General features: G+C 41.4%; 1 protein-coding gene across 1 annotated transcript in view; it reads left to right on the top strand.

Moving 5' to 3' along the window:
- The first annotated feature begins 911 nt into the window (after positions 1-911).
- PROX1 (prospero homeobox 1) overlaps positions 912-13,490 on the top strand; it is a 56,885-nt gene continuing 44,306 nt past the window's right edge. Inside the window, exons 1-2 of the mRNA XM_006834009.1 lie at positions 912-1,119; positions 9,192-10,983. Coding sequence (XP_006834072.1) covers positions 9,259-10,983 — 1,725 coding nt within the window. The 5' untranslated portion in view covers positions 912-1,119; positions 9,192-9,258. The remainder of the gene's footprint in view (positions 1,120-9,191; positions 10,984-13,490) is intronic.

The following is a 13,490-nucleotide window of genomic DNA, read 5'->3' as shown; positions in this document are numbered from 1 at the left end:
CTCTTTAAAAAGCAAAAGGAAAAAAAAAAACAAAACACTTTTCTTCCACTATACTTTTCCGTGCTTCCCTCCACCCAAGTTCCACGAGCACTCGCTCATTCGGCCACTCAGTGGACTCCATCAGCTGTATCTGGGAAATGAAAAAAAAGGACCTGCGCCCTGGAAGAGCGAGTGTGAGCCGGGCGCCACTCGCGCTGTCGCCCGTTTTGCATAGTGCCCGCAGATGGCTCGCTCCGGCCGGGCGCCGCGATCAAGTCGCCCCGAAGCAGGGGCAGGACGAGGGGAGGGGGGGCGGTAGCGAGGGAGGCCAGGGCGGGGGAGCTCAGGCCTCTCTCCCCTCCTCTCCCCAGTCCCTCACCCCCACCCCTTTTATATTTTTTTTTCCTCCCAAGTTCTCTTGCCTCGCTATCCCCCCTTGAATCTGAAGGCGCCTCGCGATTGGGTGCTGGGGCCGGGTACGTCAGTCAGACTGTGACGTGCAGTCTTCCTGTTTCCTTCAGCTGTGTCTTAAAGTAAATCTTGTTGTGGAGCGGAGCCCTCAGCTGAGGGAGCGCTCTGAAATAATACACCCTTGCAGCCGTGGAAAGCAGAGCGGCGCAAAAGAGCTCTGGCCGGGTCTGCCTGCTCCCGCTCCGCTTCGCCCCTCTTCTCTTCTCTCTTGCTCTTCTCTTCTCTCCCCTCTTGTTCTTTCTCTCTCCCTCCTCTCCTCTGTCCCCTCGCCCTCTCCCACTCGCCCCGCTCACTCGCTCTCGCACAGACTCACCGTCCCTTGTCCAATTATCATATTCATCACTCGCAAGATATCACCGTGTGTGCGCGCGCGTGTTTTCCTCTCTGCCGGCAAAAAAAGAGAGGCTCAGTCCCACTGCTCTCTGCACCGCGTAAGTATCTTCTCCCCTTGTGAGTCCCCTCCCCTTTTCCAGGATCACTTGCACTGGCTTGTTCTTGAATGAGAAGAAAAAGAAAATAGACTTCCATTACTCATACCTTTGTAAACACCCCTCACCCCGAGGAGAAGAATGGTGTTCTCTAAATGAATCATAATAAAATAGCCTCTAAACAGTTCCTAAGCAGGAGCCTCAGTGGAACTCAGCGCTCCGCTCCTCCCAGTTCCTAAGAGTAAGTGATCCGCTTGGCTTTTATTTCTTTCTTTTTCCTGCTGGTGGCTGGGGGGTGGTGTTGCTGGACTTGTCGCTGATCTTGTCACCTTTTGTGTACTGTTGCAGGGGTTTGAGGAGGCGTTTGCTTCCTTTCCTTCTTTATCTTGCCCTCTCTTCTCCGGAGAGAGGACCGCGAGGGGGACCGGGTCGCTTTTTGTTTGTCTGCAATCCCCGCTTTTCACCAAACCTCAACCTCCCCATCCTCCCGGAGTTCAAACTCCTGGACTAGTCTCCACGTCCTTCCTCTTTGTCTTGTTTATTATAGCTGTGCCTTTCTTCCCGGCTCTTCCAATTTGTTTGTCATTTGCATACCTTTCACTTCTCCCTTTTAACCCCATCAGAGGGCTGGGGAGGAGAAGGAAAGGGGGTGGGGGTGGGGGAGCGCTTCCTTACTTTCCTCTCAAAACGCTGTCGAAGCCGAAATGTTGAAATCGGGGTTGCAGCCCTGGAGAGATGGGTCCGGGGAAACGAGCGCGGCGCACCTCGGTGTGAGCTCGACGGTACCAGCGCTGGGTCAAGTTAAGTTGGGTAAGGAGGCTCTGGGAGCCTCGGGGTGAGGGCGTCGGGGTTAGGGAGCCGCGGAAGGACAGACGGATAGGGATCCTGGTGGAGGTAGGGGGTGTTCTTGGGCAGCGGATATCCGAGGCGAAGACTCTCTCCATCATCTCTGCTACTTTATGATTTGGGCTGCCATGGTCTTGTCTTGTCTGTGTGGTACCTACAGTTTTGCCCCAGTTCGGAGGACTGAGGAGGAAGTAAGAGTAATTGTTACTGGGAAGAATAGTGAGAAAGGGCAGGGGGACAGACAGGGAGGGGGGTGGGGGAGAGTCGGCAGCTGCTATCTTGCCTGAGCAGACAAGAAAGGGAGAACCTAGAGAAAGGAGAAGACATCATCCAAAGTCCAGTTTAGCAAGTATGGCTCATTCTGATTTACTTACTCAGAAAAAAACAAAACCTGAACATTGGTGGCGAGAGTGGACAGGAAGATGGGGAGATAGGCTTTGATCGACTCTGAAGTCTCCTACCCCTTCCCAGCTTCTTTGAAAGTTGAGAGTCCTTTAGGCAGGTTGAGAGCAGAACTGGGAGGAGGGGTTGAGCCCATGTCTTAAATAGCCCAAGGAGGCAGGTTGGAGTCTGAAACTGCTGTTCTTGGCGCTCCTGAACCCGACTCTGCCTGGGGGAAGGCTGGCAGCTCACCTGCTTGGTTTTATTTTTCCAAGAAGGTCTGCGTTGTCTCCTTGAGCTTATAAAAATACAGGAAGCGCAGGGTGGCCTCCTCTCAAAGTCAAGGCTACAAGAATCTCTTCTCTTGTGCTCCCTCTCTTTTCTTTACCCATGCCCTCCCTGACAAAAGAATCATTTCCTTTCCTAAACTAGATAGGCAGAGGTCGAGTAGCAGAGTGCGCATGGGCAGGGCCTGACAGGTGTGTTGTGTCAAGAAAGACAGGTGCAAATTTCTTCTGTGTCTGTATAACTCCAGACCACAATGCTTGCTCCAGGGTTGTAGTGGTTTATGAATTTATGGTCGTTCTGTTTAATAGGATTGTCTGCACTAATGGGAATTGGACTGTTATGTTTTGAGCCCTGCCATGTGAGGTTTTTTTTTTGGGGGGGGGGAGGGGGGAAAGTTGGTATGTGTTTGTTTATTTTTTCTTAAGGATGTTGGCAGGCTGCTGTTGAGGCCATGTCTCAGCCTCCTGCTTGCCAGGCTGCCAACAGCACCCCCACTTCAGGCAGCAGGTGGAGAAAGATTGACTTTCCCTTTGCTTTTCTCTGGTTTATGCTTATCTCCCAGGTCTGTGCTTGGCAGAGAGAGAGAGAGAGAGAGAGAGAGAGAGAGAGAGAGAGAGAACTGTGGCTGTCCTTTTGTGTGTGTGTGTGTGTGTGTGTGTGTGTGTGTTTTGGACGGCCACTGTGGTACATAACTGCCAAGAATACCACAGTCAGTTTGAAAGTGTTACTATTGTTAATGCTTATCTTTTTAGTGTGCTTTCTCCTAACCCAGAAAGAATAGGCATGTGCTAAACTCTTTCAAGTCATATATTAAATACTCTCTCATAAAGTAGAATGAGGCTGTCATTGTACCAGACATGTGCCAGATGTCCTAGATATTGCTTTGATGGTGAAGAAAAATCTCAAGTACTTGAGAGGTAACTTTGCCTTTCTATTTGACGCAAGATGCAGGCAGTCCTATGAAGAGTTTCTTGTAAGAACTTCGGAGTCTTTTCAGAGTGAAATGATCTGTGTGTGTCAAGGAAGAAAATGAAGAGCATTTGTGTTAGTTGTCCATGTGGCTATGACATAGGCATGTTTATTACATAAGGGTAAAATAGACTAAGTTAAGGACTCTGACTTGATGTGTGAGGGAAGACATTGGGAATTTGGTCAATATAAGCCTATGTCTAAATTTTTGAATATTTTACCTTTTTTTTTTTTTTTTCCTTTACACAAGTACTTCTTCAAATTGAGTTGCACAGCAATAGGTAAGATGGAGGATGGTTTTTGTTGGTTGGTTTTGTTGTTGGGGTGGAAAGCATTGTGTCCCTGAAAATGATACAGTGTGTGCCTTTATTCTTTTGACTTAAACATGAAAGTTTCCCCCAATACTTTCCTTGGATGCTTTTGAGTTCTTTATTAAAGCGTCATCTATGGCTGTGTTCATTCACTTTATTTTTAATAGGGGTTATCTGTGTTTGGCACTTACTGATACTTTATGTGTCCATTATGCAGAATTCTATTTAGTTTAATCACCACCTTGTGGGAAAAAAAGTCATGCATATATAACATGCATCTTTGTTCTCACTATTCATTTCCAAGTCTCATTCCTCTATAAGTAGTGCTTGCAATCCTAAAACATAAGCCATCTTATTCTGTAAATTGCCAGACCTGTTCAAAACTCAAATTGTTCTTTTTTTTCCCCATGAATTTCTTATACCACTCAGGGACTGCCTTGTATTTGCATTTACTGATATAAGGAATTTTTAGATTCAGTCGTCACAAAAGCAATGATAAAATGTTACTAATTTTATAACATGAAAAGGGATTGTGCATGATATATTATTATAGAATTCTAATAAAGTACCCTTGCAAACTGCAAAGGATACAGACATAAGGAATTTCTCAAACCTTATTGCCCAGTATAATTTTAAAGCTTCAAAGAACATTCAGAGTATTTCTGTTTTCTGCAAGAAGAAAACATGTGGGGGTTTTTTTCCTTATGAGTATTTCTCTCAATTTCTTATTTACTAATAGGGTGAATTATTACTTTTAAAGTAAGTTTAAGTTAGCATAGTATAGGCATGTTGTAGAATATGTGGTGTATGCCCACTTTACAGGTGAAAGATTTTAGGAATTTTCTGATAGGGTGGAGCAAATTTACTAATAAAATGATTATTATTTGAGTACGCTATTATAATAAAAAATTTTAAACCTGATATAAATGTTTTAACAATATAATCTTAGTTAATTGAGATATTGATTTATGTCAAATGGATTCTTCATAATAAACTTCAAAGGCTACCTTAAGTTGATATTAAGCAGAAATATCTAGAAAGAAAAAGTATCTAATGAACAAAAATGAACTCTTCATCCCAGTGAAGGGGACAGCTTAGTGATTTGGAGAGTATCTAAATCAAAGCATCTGATATTCACCTCTTGAATTACTGATTTCCACATTGATTTAAAATGTACTTTATTAATGATATTCCATCTTAAATTTCCATAACCAGGGTGCTCCACATTGATTGGATGTTCATTCAAAGATTGTTTTCTGAAAGAAATAAAGTATAAACTTCAGCAATTTCATAAAACAGTTTTATTGACCAAGACAAACCATTTAAATAATCCACACTGGAAAACCATACCAACCTTATACTTCCCCAGCCCCATAAAGGATTTGTCTGAACTATCTGGAGAAATACTTCTTTGTCCAGAGTCTGGACTCCAGATAGTTCTAGTAAAACTTACAGCCCCCTGCCCCCCCCCCCCCCCCCCGCAAAAAATACTTCCTTATTAAAGCAATTTCATCATCACACTGCAACATTCCATTGAAATTCTTCACTGGAAATTATTTCCTGCTAACATTAGACCATCATTTTCCTTAGGATCCTCTATTTTAAATACAATGTCAAATAATTCAGATGCTGATGAAAGATCTTTTGGAGCAGTTAAAATCTTCCTTGATCAATACCTGGATGTTTGTTCTTACCCTTTCCTGGGAGAGATTGGCTATTGGCTCTGTTAACATATTCATCATATGGAAGTTATTCAAATAGATATATAGATTGTGTATCAATTGGTACAGCCAAATATTTAATATTGAAAAAATATTCCACATAAATTGCACATCTTACAGGAAGATAATATAGGTATAGGAACAATAATACCTATGGGTTCAAATTCTGCATCAGTATTGGTCTACATAGTTACTATATTATTGTTCAATAGTACTGATTGAATGTTTTATACTACCTTGTTAAACTAAAAATATGAATGTTAAAATACAATAAGAATCAATAATAAGTATAGTTAGAAAATTATGGCTTACTACATATGTTGAAAAATAAAAATGATTTTTTAAAAAATCTTAATATACATGTCAGTATCAGTGATAAAGTCATCCCATAGCATTCTCTAAATTCTGAACTGGGAAATCAGAGAAACACTTATAGTTATTTACCTGTGCATTTTCTTACGTGGTAAATAGATTCACATATATATCTCATTTGTGAAACATGTGCTAATAATGTTTTATACCAACCACTTATAATTATTTGATCTTGTCCATAGTATCCAGGAGTCCTGGTGTGGTGCTGTAGGATAAGCACTGGACTGCTAACCCCAAAGTCAGTGGTTCAAACCCACCAGCCGCTCCTCGGAAACCCTATACAGGGTCGCTATGAGTTGGAACCAATTAGAAGGCACTTGGCAACAACAACAGCTTCCATGGGTTAATGGTTCCATTGTGTAGTATCACTATGCCTTTATTTCTAAGGTTAGGTCTAAGGTATTATTCTTAGGTGCCAGTGAGTCAATTTTGACGTATAGCTACCTCATGTGGCAGAGTAGAAATGTCCTACAGGGTTTTCTAGACTATAATCCTTATGGAAGGAGATGGTCAGGTCCTTTTCCCGTAGACCTACTACTGGATGGCCACAAACCACCAACCTTTTGATTAGTAGCCACCAGGGCATTGGTCTAAGCTATATGGAAAGATATTTATTTATGCCAATTAAAACAACAATCTCCTTGTGTGGCACTGTAGGATCAGCACTGGACTGTGAACTAAAAGATCGGCAGTTCAAACCCACCAGCTGCCCCTCAGAATCCCTACACAGGGTCACAGTGAGTAGGAACTGACTCGACAGCACTTAGCGACAATTAATACAATGCCTTTGTGTGTGTATGTGTGCTGGATTATATCATTTATCCTATGCCATATATTCTCTGGACATTTTACAACAAGATCTAAAAAGTATTATCATTTTCATAGCTCAAAACAAATTATTATGAAAGAGAATTGCAACTATCAGTTTAGCTTAGTAAATTTGGAGAGCATTCTAGGATATTGTGTTATTAACAGACTCAACAAAGCATGCTTAATTAACACTTATTCTTCACCCAAGAGGTGAGAGTATCATTTCTTGCCACCTTCGGAAGAGCACAGCCCTCCTGTTGTCCTCCTGCAGGAGGCAAGGATGCAGCTGTTGATACCTAGGCTAGATGGGAGGAAGTGCCGTTGACATTGATTTGGAGGTAAATGAGAGTCGGAAAAGGAAGGATGCCTGGGGATGACCTTGTGCTTTTCTCCACCAGTGTGCCATTTCCAAGCACACTGTTTTGCAGAGATGTTCTTGCCATAGCAGGGATGGGTAGAGTGAAAATCCAGTTTGGGGAGAAATGCTACAGAAAGTTGGTTAAAATTAACGTTTTAGTTGGAGCTCCATGTGCTTTGCAGGTGATATTGAAGAGAAAAGGACTTGCACACATAAAGAGAAAATTTTTAAATCATGGCCATGGACTCTCATTTAGGGAAGCTGACAACACAAAGAAAGATGTCTTCCAGGCAACTGCCCCCCCCCCCCAAAAAAAAAGACATGCAAATTTGTCTGTGATTAAGAGAGACTTGAGATAATTTGTCTTTTTTTTTTTTCCTTGTTTGTTTCAGTCTCTCTTTTTCTTTCTCTTGCCTGACAGCTACACCTGATTTATCAGATCTCATGTGTTAGTGAAATATTTATCATTGCATTTTTGCTTCCTGAAACCAGTTTTGTTAATAGAGTATGATGGGTACCAATCACTGTGAATTAAATTCTGAACCAGATAATGAAGTTGTGAAGAATCTCTGTTTCCATTTCCAACTCAGGAAGTTTTATCCTGAATCATACAAGAAGTATTGTATCTTCAAGCATACCAAAAGAAATGGAAAGTAGCATCAATATACTTCTTTTCTAACACTCTAAAACAGACTCTTAAAATGTGTTTGTTTTTTGTTTTCTTCATAGAGGAATCAGAAGCAGAAAGTGTGGCTTAAAAAATAATACACACTGTTGCCATTTAAGCATTGAGCATTTTCTTGATTTTTACATGTTATTTCATGCTGAAATTATGCCTATTTGCATGGATAGTCATTCTTTAAAACTAGCCACAGATGCAATCCTAGGGAGCACGTAGATGTTTTTACAGGTGAACCGAAAGAGATGGGAGCTGTTCCAAACACTCTGCATGCTGCCTTTGGCAATAGACCCTGTTATTGTGAAGATGTGCTCTATTAAGCAAACGTGAAGTTTAATATTAGATAAATCCTACGTGAAAAGAATTTCCATTTTCTCCAGAAAATGTCAATTGTAAGAAAGAAAGAAAAAAAACAGCGATGTCTTCTATTTATATGAAATTTGGATTTAACACCACTCTTTAATAAGTCACAAAATATGGAAGATGCCTTTTATAAAATGTAGCAAAGGACGTTCTCTTGTGTTCTCAAGAAACAATGGAAGTTCATGGATAGTAAAGGTGTTTCCCTGTCTCATTCACTTAATTGATATTATTGTCTTTCAGTCTTCACCCTACTTTTTTTTCCTTTAAATTGACCATGAATATAAGATTCACAAATGGTGCAGATTAAAGGGTTTCTTGAGGCATTTGAAGTATTATTTTGGCAAATTTTAGCAGAAGGAAATCAATACTTTTGCCTACTTCAATCATTTAGTATTGTACTCATTGATTTATAAATTGTAACAACATACTTATTTCACAGTGGACCCAACTTTATAATAATTTAAGTCATCAGAAGGGCATCTTGGAATTTTTATGAATGCCATCATAAGTATCACTAATATATAGCAACAAATATCATCTTCACATAGGTTTTTACTAATAAAAATGCCTCACTGTGCTAAATAAACAGAATTATATATACATGTATTCTTTTAATTGCTAAATGGATCATTTATGTTGAAAAGATACTGATGGGGATGCTTCAGATTTCACATATGCCAAATTATTTTTAAGTTTAGTAAGCAAAAGGTATGTATGCAGTATTTGTTTTAATCTTTTTTTCTTTTAATAGCCTGTAAAACACAATGTTTTATCGCAGAAATACTATTTTTCATCCAAATTTCAAGCAGCTTCAAAATTTTACCTTATTTCTTAAGTACAGATCACTTTCATCATCTATTGTCAATGCCTAAAATTTAATCAATTGGTTGTCAGAGGCTGTGTTCTTATAATCTATTTCTTCTGAAGATAAACAGTATCATTTTAGGCATTTGTGAAAGAGAATCGTATTACTGGTGCTTAAGCAGTTTTGCTTTTTTTTTTTTTTTTTTTTAAATCTTAATCCATCTTAAACCAGTGGAGCAGAAATATTTAAAAATGTTTCATTTCAGGCAGAGTGCATAATAAATTGCAATAATTGTAATGTGCCATAAATCCCAGAGCCTATGCATTTTGCATTTGATTCAGGATTGAGGTCAGGAAATTTGGAGAAATTTAAAGAAAATGATTCATCAGTCCTTTTGTTCTGTTGGCCAGGGTCCCGGGATTCTTGAGCTGTGCCCAGCTGACGAGCTTTTGAAGATGGCACAATAACCGTCCAGTGATGCCTGACCATGACAGCACAGCCCTCTTAAGCCGGCAAACCAAGAGGAGAAGAGTTGACATTGGAGTGAAAAGGACGGTAGGGACGGCATCTGCATTTTTTGCTAAGGCAAGAGCAACGTTTTTTAGTGCCATGAATCCCCAAGGTTCTGAGCAGGATGTTGAGTATTCAGTGGTGCAGCATGCAGATGGGGAAAAGTCAAATGTACTCCGCAAGCTGCTGAAGAGGGCGAACTCGTATGAAGATGCCATGATGCCTTTTCCAGGAGCAACCATAATTTCCCAGCTGTTGAAAAATAACATGAACAAAAATGGTGGCACAGAGCCCAGTTTCCAAGCCAGCGGTCTCTCTAGTACAGGCTCCGAAGTACATCAAGAGGATATATGCAGCAACTCTTCAAGAGACAGCCCCCCAGAGTGTCTTTCCCCTTTTGGCAGGCCTACTATGAGCCAGTTTGATATGGATCGCTTATGTGATGAGCACCTGAGAGCAAAGCGCGCCCGGGTTGAGAATATAATTCGGGGTATGAGCCATTCCCCTAGTGTGGCATTAAGGGGCAATGAAAATGAAAGAGAGATGGCCCCGCAGTCTGTGAGTCCCCGAGAAAGTTACAGAGAAAACAAACGCAAGCAAAAGCTGCCCCAACAGCAGCAACAGAGTTTCCAGCAGCTGGTTTCAGCCCGAAAAGAACAGAAGCGAGAGGAGCGCCGACAGCTGAAACAGCAGCTGGAGGACATGCAGAAACAGCTGCGCCAGCTGCAGGAAAAGTTCTACCAAATCTACGACAGCACTGATTCTGAAAATGATGAAGATGGTAACCTGTCTGAAGACAGCATGCGCTCAGAGATCCTGGACGCCAGGGCCCAGGACTCTGTCGGGAGGTCAGATAACGAGATGTGTGAGCTAGACCCAGGGCAGTTTATTGACCGGGCTCGAGCCCTGATCAGAGAGCAGGAAATGGCTGAAAACAAGCCAAAACGAGAAGGCAACAACAAAGAAAGAGACCACGGGCCAAACTCCTTACAACCAGAAGGCAAACATTTGGCCGAGACCTTGAAACAGGAACTGAACACTGCCATGTCGCAAGTTGTGGACACTGTGGTCAAAGTCTTTTCAGCCAAGCCCTCCCGCCAGCTTCCTCAGGTCTTCCCACCTCTCCAGATTCCCCAAGCCAGATTTGCAGTCAACGGGGAAAACCACAATTTCCACACCGCCAACCAGCGCCTGCAGTGCTTTGGCGATGTCATCATTCCAAACCCCCTGGACACCTTCGGCAACGTGCAGATGCCCAGTTCCACAGACCAGACAGAGGCACTGCCCTTGGTTGTCCGCAAAAACTCATCTGACCAGTCTGCCTCCGGACCCCCTGCTGGTGGCCACCACCAGCCTCTGCACCAGTCACCTCTCTCTGCCACCACAGGCTTCACCACATCTACCTTCCGCCACCCCTTCCCCCTCCCCTTGATGGCCTACCCGTTTCAGAATCCACTAGGTGCTCCTTCCGGATCCTTCTCTGGAAAAGACAGAGCCTCTCCTGAATCCTTAGACTTAACTAGGGAGACTACGAGTCTAAGGACCAAGATGTCATCCCATCACCTGAGCCACCATCCTTGCTCACCAGTCCACCCACCCAGCACCGCCGAAGGGTTGTCCTTATCACTCATAAAGTCCGAGTGTGGTGATCTGCAAGACATGTCTGAAATTTCACCTTATTCGGGAAGTGCAATATCCTTTTCAAGGAAAACAAACACAGAAATGCTTTCCCCAAAAGGTTAGGCTTAAACAGTATCTAGGATGATGTTGATTAGCATGTTCTTGGGAATGAAGTCTTCCCTATTACTGAAATAGGCTCTTTAGCAACACATGTGGGGCATTTCTGAGTGCACAAAAGCTTACAAAAAAACCCAAATCTCTACAACTCTGTAGAGTTGTTAATTACCTCCAGGAACTAGTATTGTCAGCAATGTTTTCTCTGCTATTCTTTCTTTATTACTTCTTACCTTTCTATTTTTCTAGAGTAGATTCAGAGATGGAGGGGAAAAAAATCTTTGTAAATATTGAATTCACTTAGCTGTTTTCTTAGAAGATGGTTAGTTTTATAACAGGGTGAGAAATCTTAGATCCCTAAGGTTCCAAAATAAGAATTCTCCTTGAAATTCTGCCAGGCCATTTAAAGAAGGCCCCTATCAAATCCCATGAAAAGCACTTTATTGATGGGAAGCTGGAGTGAGACGCAGATGCATGTGGGGTAGAGAGGTTAGATTTTCTCTTTAATCTTTAAGTAAGACTCTTCTTTTTTATTTCTTCAAGGAAATATACAGGTACTGATTTATTCAGCCGGCATTGGTCTCTCTCTCTTGTTCACCTAAGGTCTGTTCTTTGGGTCTGGTGCAGCTGCCTCTATGCATGATTAACTTCTGTTCAGCCATACACAGAAATCTTTTGTCCTAACATACACAAAGCAAATTATTTTGGAAAGTGAAAGAGCACAATTAAATATAAAACTCAGCTATATTAGACTTAAGAAATGGCTTGTCTTTTTATGATGCTTTTAAAATTTGGAATCTGACTTTCATGTAGAAATATCAGTTATATTTTTTTATTAGACCCATCCTGAACTCTAGCTATTTTTAACTGTTGATTTTTTTTTTCCTTTTTAAATTGATCTTTCCAGGAACTTAAAAAAATAAATAAATAAATCTTGTGTGCATTGGTGTTTTGAGGTAGTAGAATAATTGAATAATTGCCTTTGGATGTGGGTGGAGGCATGTTTCTTTTCTAATAAATTACCAGATGGATATAAAATTTGGCAATTAAGTTGGCTGTTGCTAAATTGAGGATTTTGAGTAATCGTCTCGATGACAAGATATTGGCATTTTAGTATCTGAGCCCACTCTAGAGGCTGCCACATAAGTTCAGAGTCCTAGCTATGGTGGAAGTGTGCTCCCCTGATCAGTAAAGATCACCCTGATAGTATAGTAGATTACGAACTGCTAACTGAAAGATCAGAAGTTCCAATCTACCAGTTGCTCCTAATGAGAAAGACAAGGCTTTCTGCTCCCATAAAGATTTACAGTCTCAGAAACTCTACACAGGGTGACTGTGTGTCAGAACTGGCTTGACAGCTCACAACCACCAAAGAGTCCATTCTTAGGATGTTGTTGTTGTTGCTTTGTGCCGTGGAGTCGGTTCCAACTCATAGCGACCCTGCAGTAGTTAAGATTTCTCATGCGATGAATGGGAACCACAGTATGAGACCTATTTGGGCAGTGAGGTAGGGAGTCTCTTTGGATAATTTGGAAGAAGAGAATAATATCATGAAAGAAGTAGAAGGGAGAAAGATGATGAGCCCTTAGAAGATAAGTAGAAATTGAATCTTCTTTTGGTTGCTGTTTTAGCCTCTACCTTTCAAAGATCTAAAGATTTAATTCATCAATCATGAACCAAAGCTGCACCCATCACCTTACTTTACAAGTAGACAATAAATACTGGTCCAAATGATTGGAATATAGCTGTTGGTGATGAAAAAGGCAAAGTAAGAAAGCACAATAGCCTGAGTGTTTTCTGTTTTGTTTTGTATCCTTGGCAGGAAGAGCATCTTCTGAGTTGATGCCAGGCTAAGGCTCAGGGGCGTCACTGGGTGGTGCAATCAGTTAAGCGCTCATCTGCTAACTGAGGTTGGCAATTTAAGTCTGCCCAGTTGTTGTTGTGAAGTGCTGTCGAGCCTGTTCTGACTTACAGCAATGCTGTATAGGGTTTCTAAGGAGCAAGTGGTGGGTTTGAACTGCCGTTAACTTGCAGTTAATGGTCCAGTACTTATCCTACAGTGCCACACCTGCATCTTTTTTTAAAAAAAAAAAGAAAGACTGATGGTCTACTTCTGAAAGGTCACAGCTATGGAAAACCCTATGGAACTCAGTTCTATTCTGAAACACATGGGGTTACATTGACTCAGAATCAATTCGATGAAAACTTTTTAATGTTGTTTTAATGGCTAACAGTCATCACTTCTCAGAGTTCCCCTAACTTCATTTAGAAACAAGTAGCATTCATAGTGTACAGTCTGTCTCTCTTTCTCTATATCACACACACAGTAAAAGGGACATTCTTAGTGTATATTTAAAGCAGCCAAGTTTGAAAGTCTTAAAAGCCCACACTTCGTTCAAGATGCCAGTTATTCTTTTTTAATCATTATTAGACTTTCTCACCTTCTCTCCTCCTTCCCTTCATGA

The sequence above is a fragment of the Chrysochloris asiatica genome, unplaced genomic scaffold (genome assembly GCF_000296735.1).
Source record: "Chrysochloris asiatica unplaced genomic scaffold, ChrAsi1.0 scaffold00009, whole genome shotgun sequence".
Classification (NCBI taxonomy): domain Eukaryota; kingdom Metazoa; phylum Chordata; class Mammalia; order Afrosoricida; family Chrysochloridae; genus Chrysochloris; species Chrysochloris asiatica.
The sequence above is the reverse complement of the archived record's forward strand: the minus strand, read 5'-3'. Positions and strand labels throughout refer to the sequence as shown.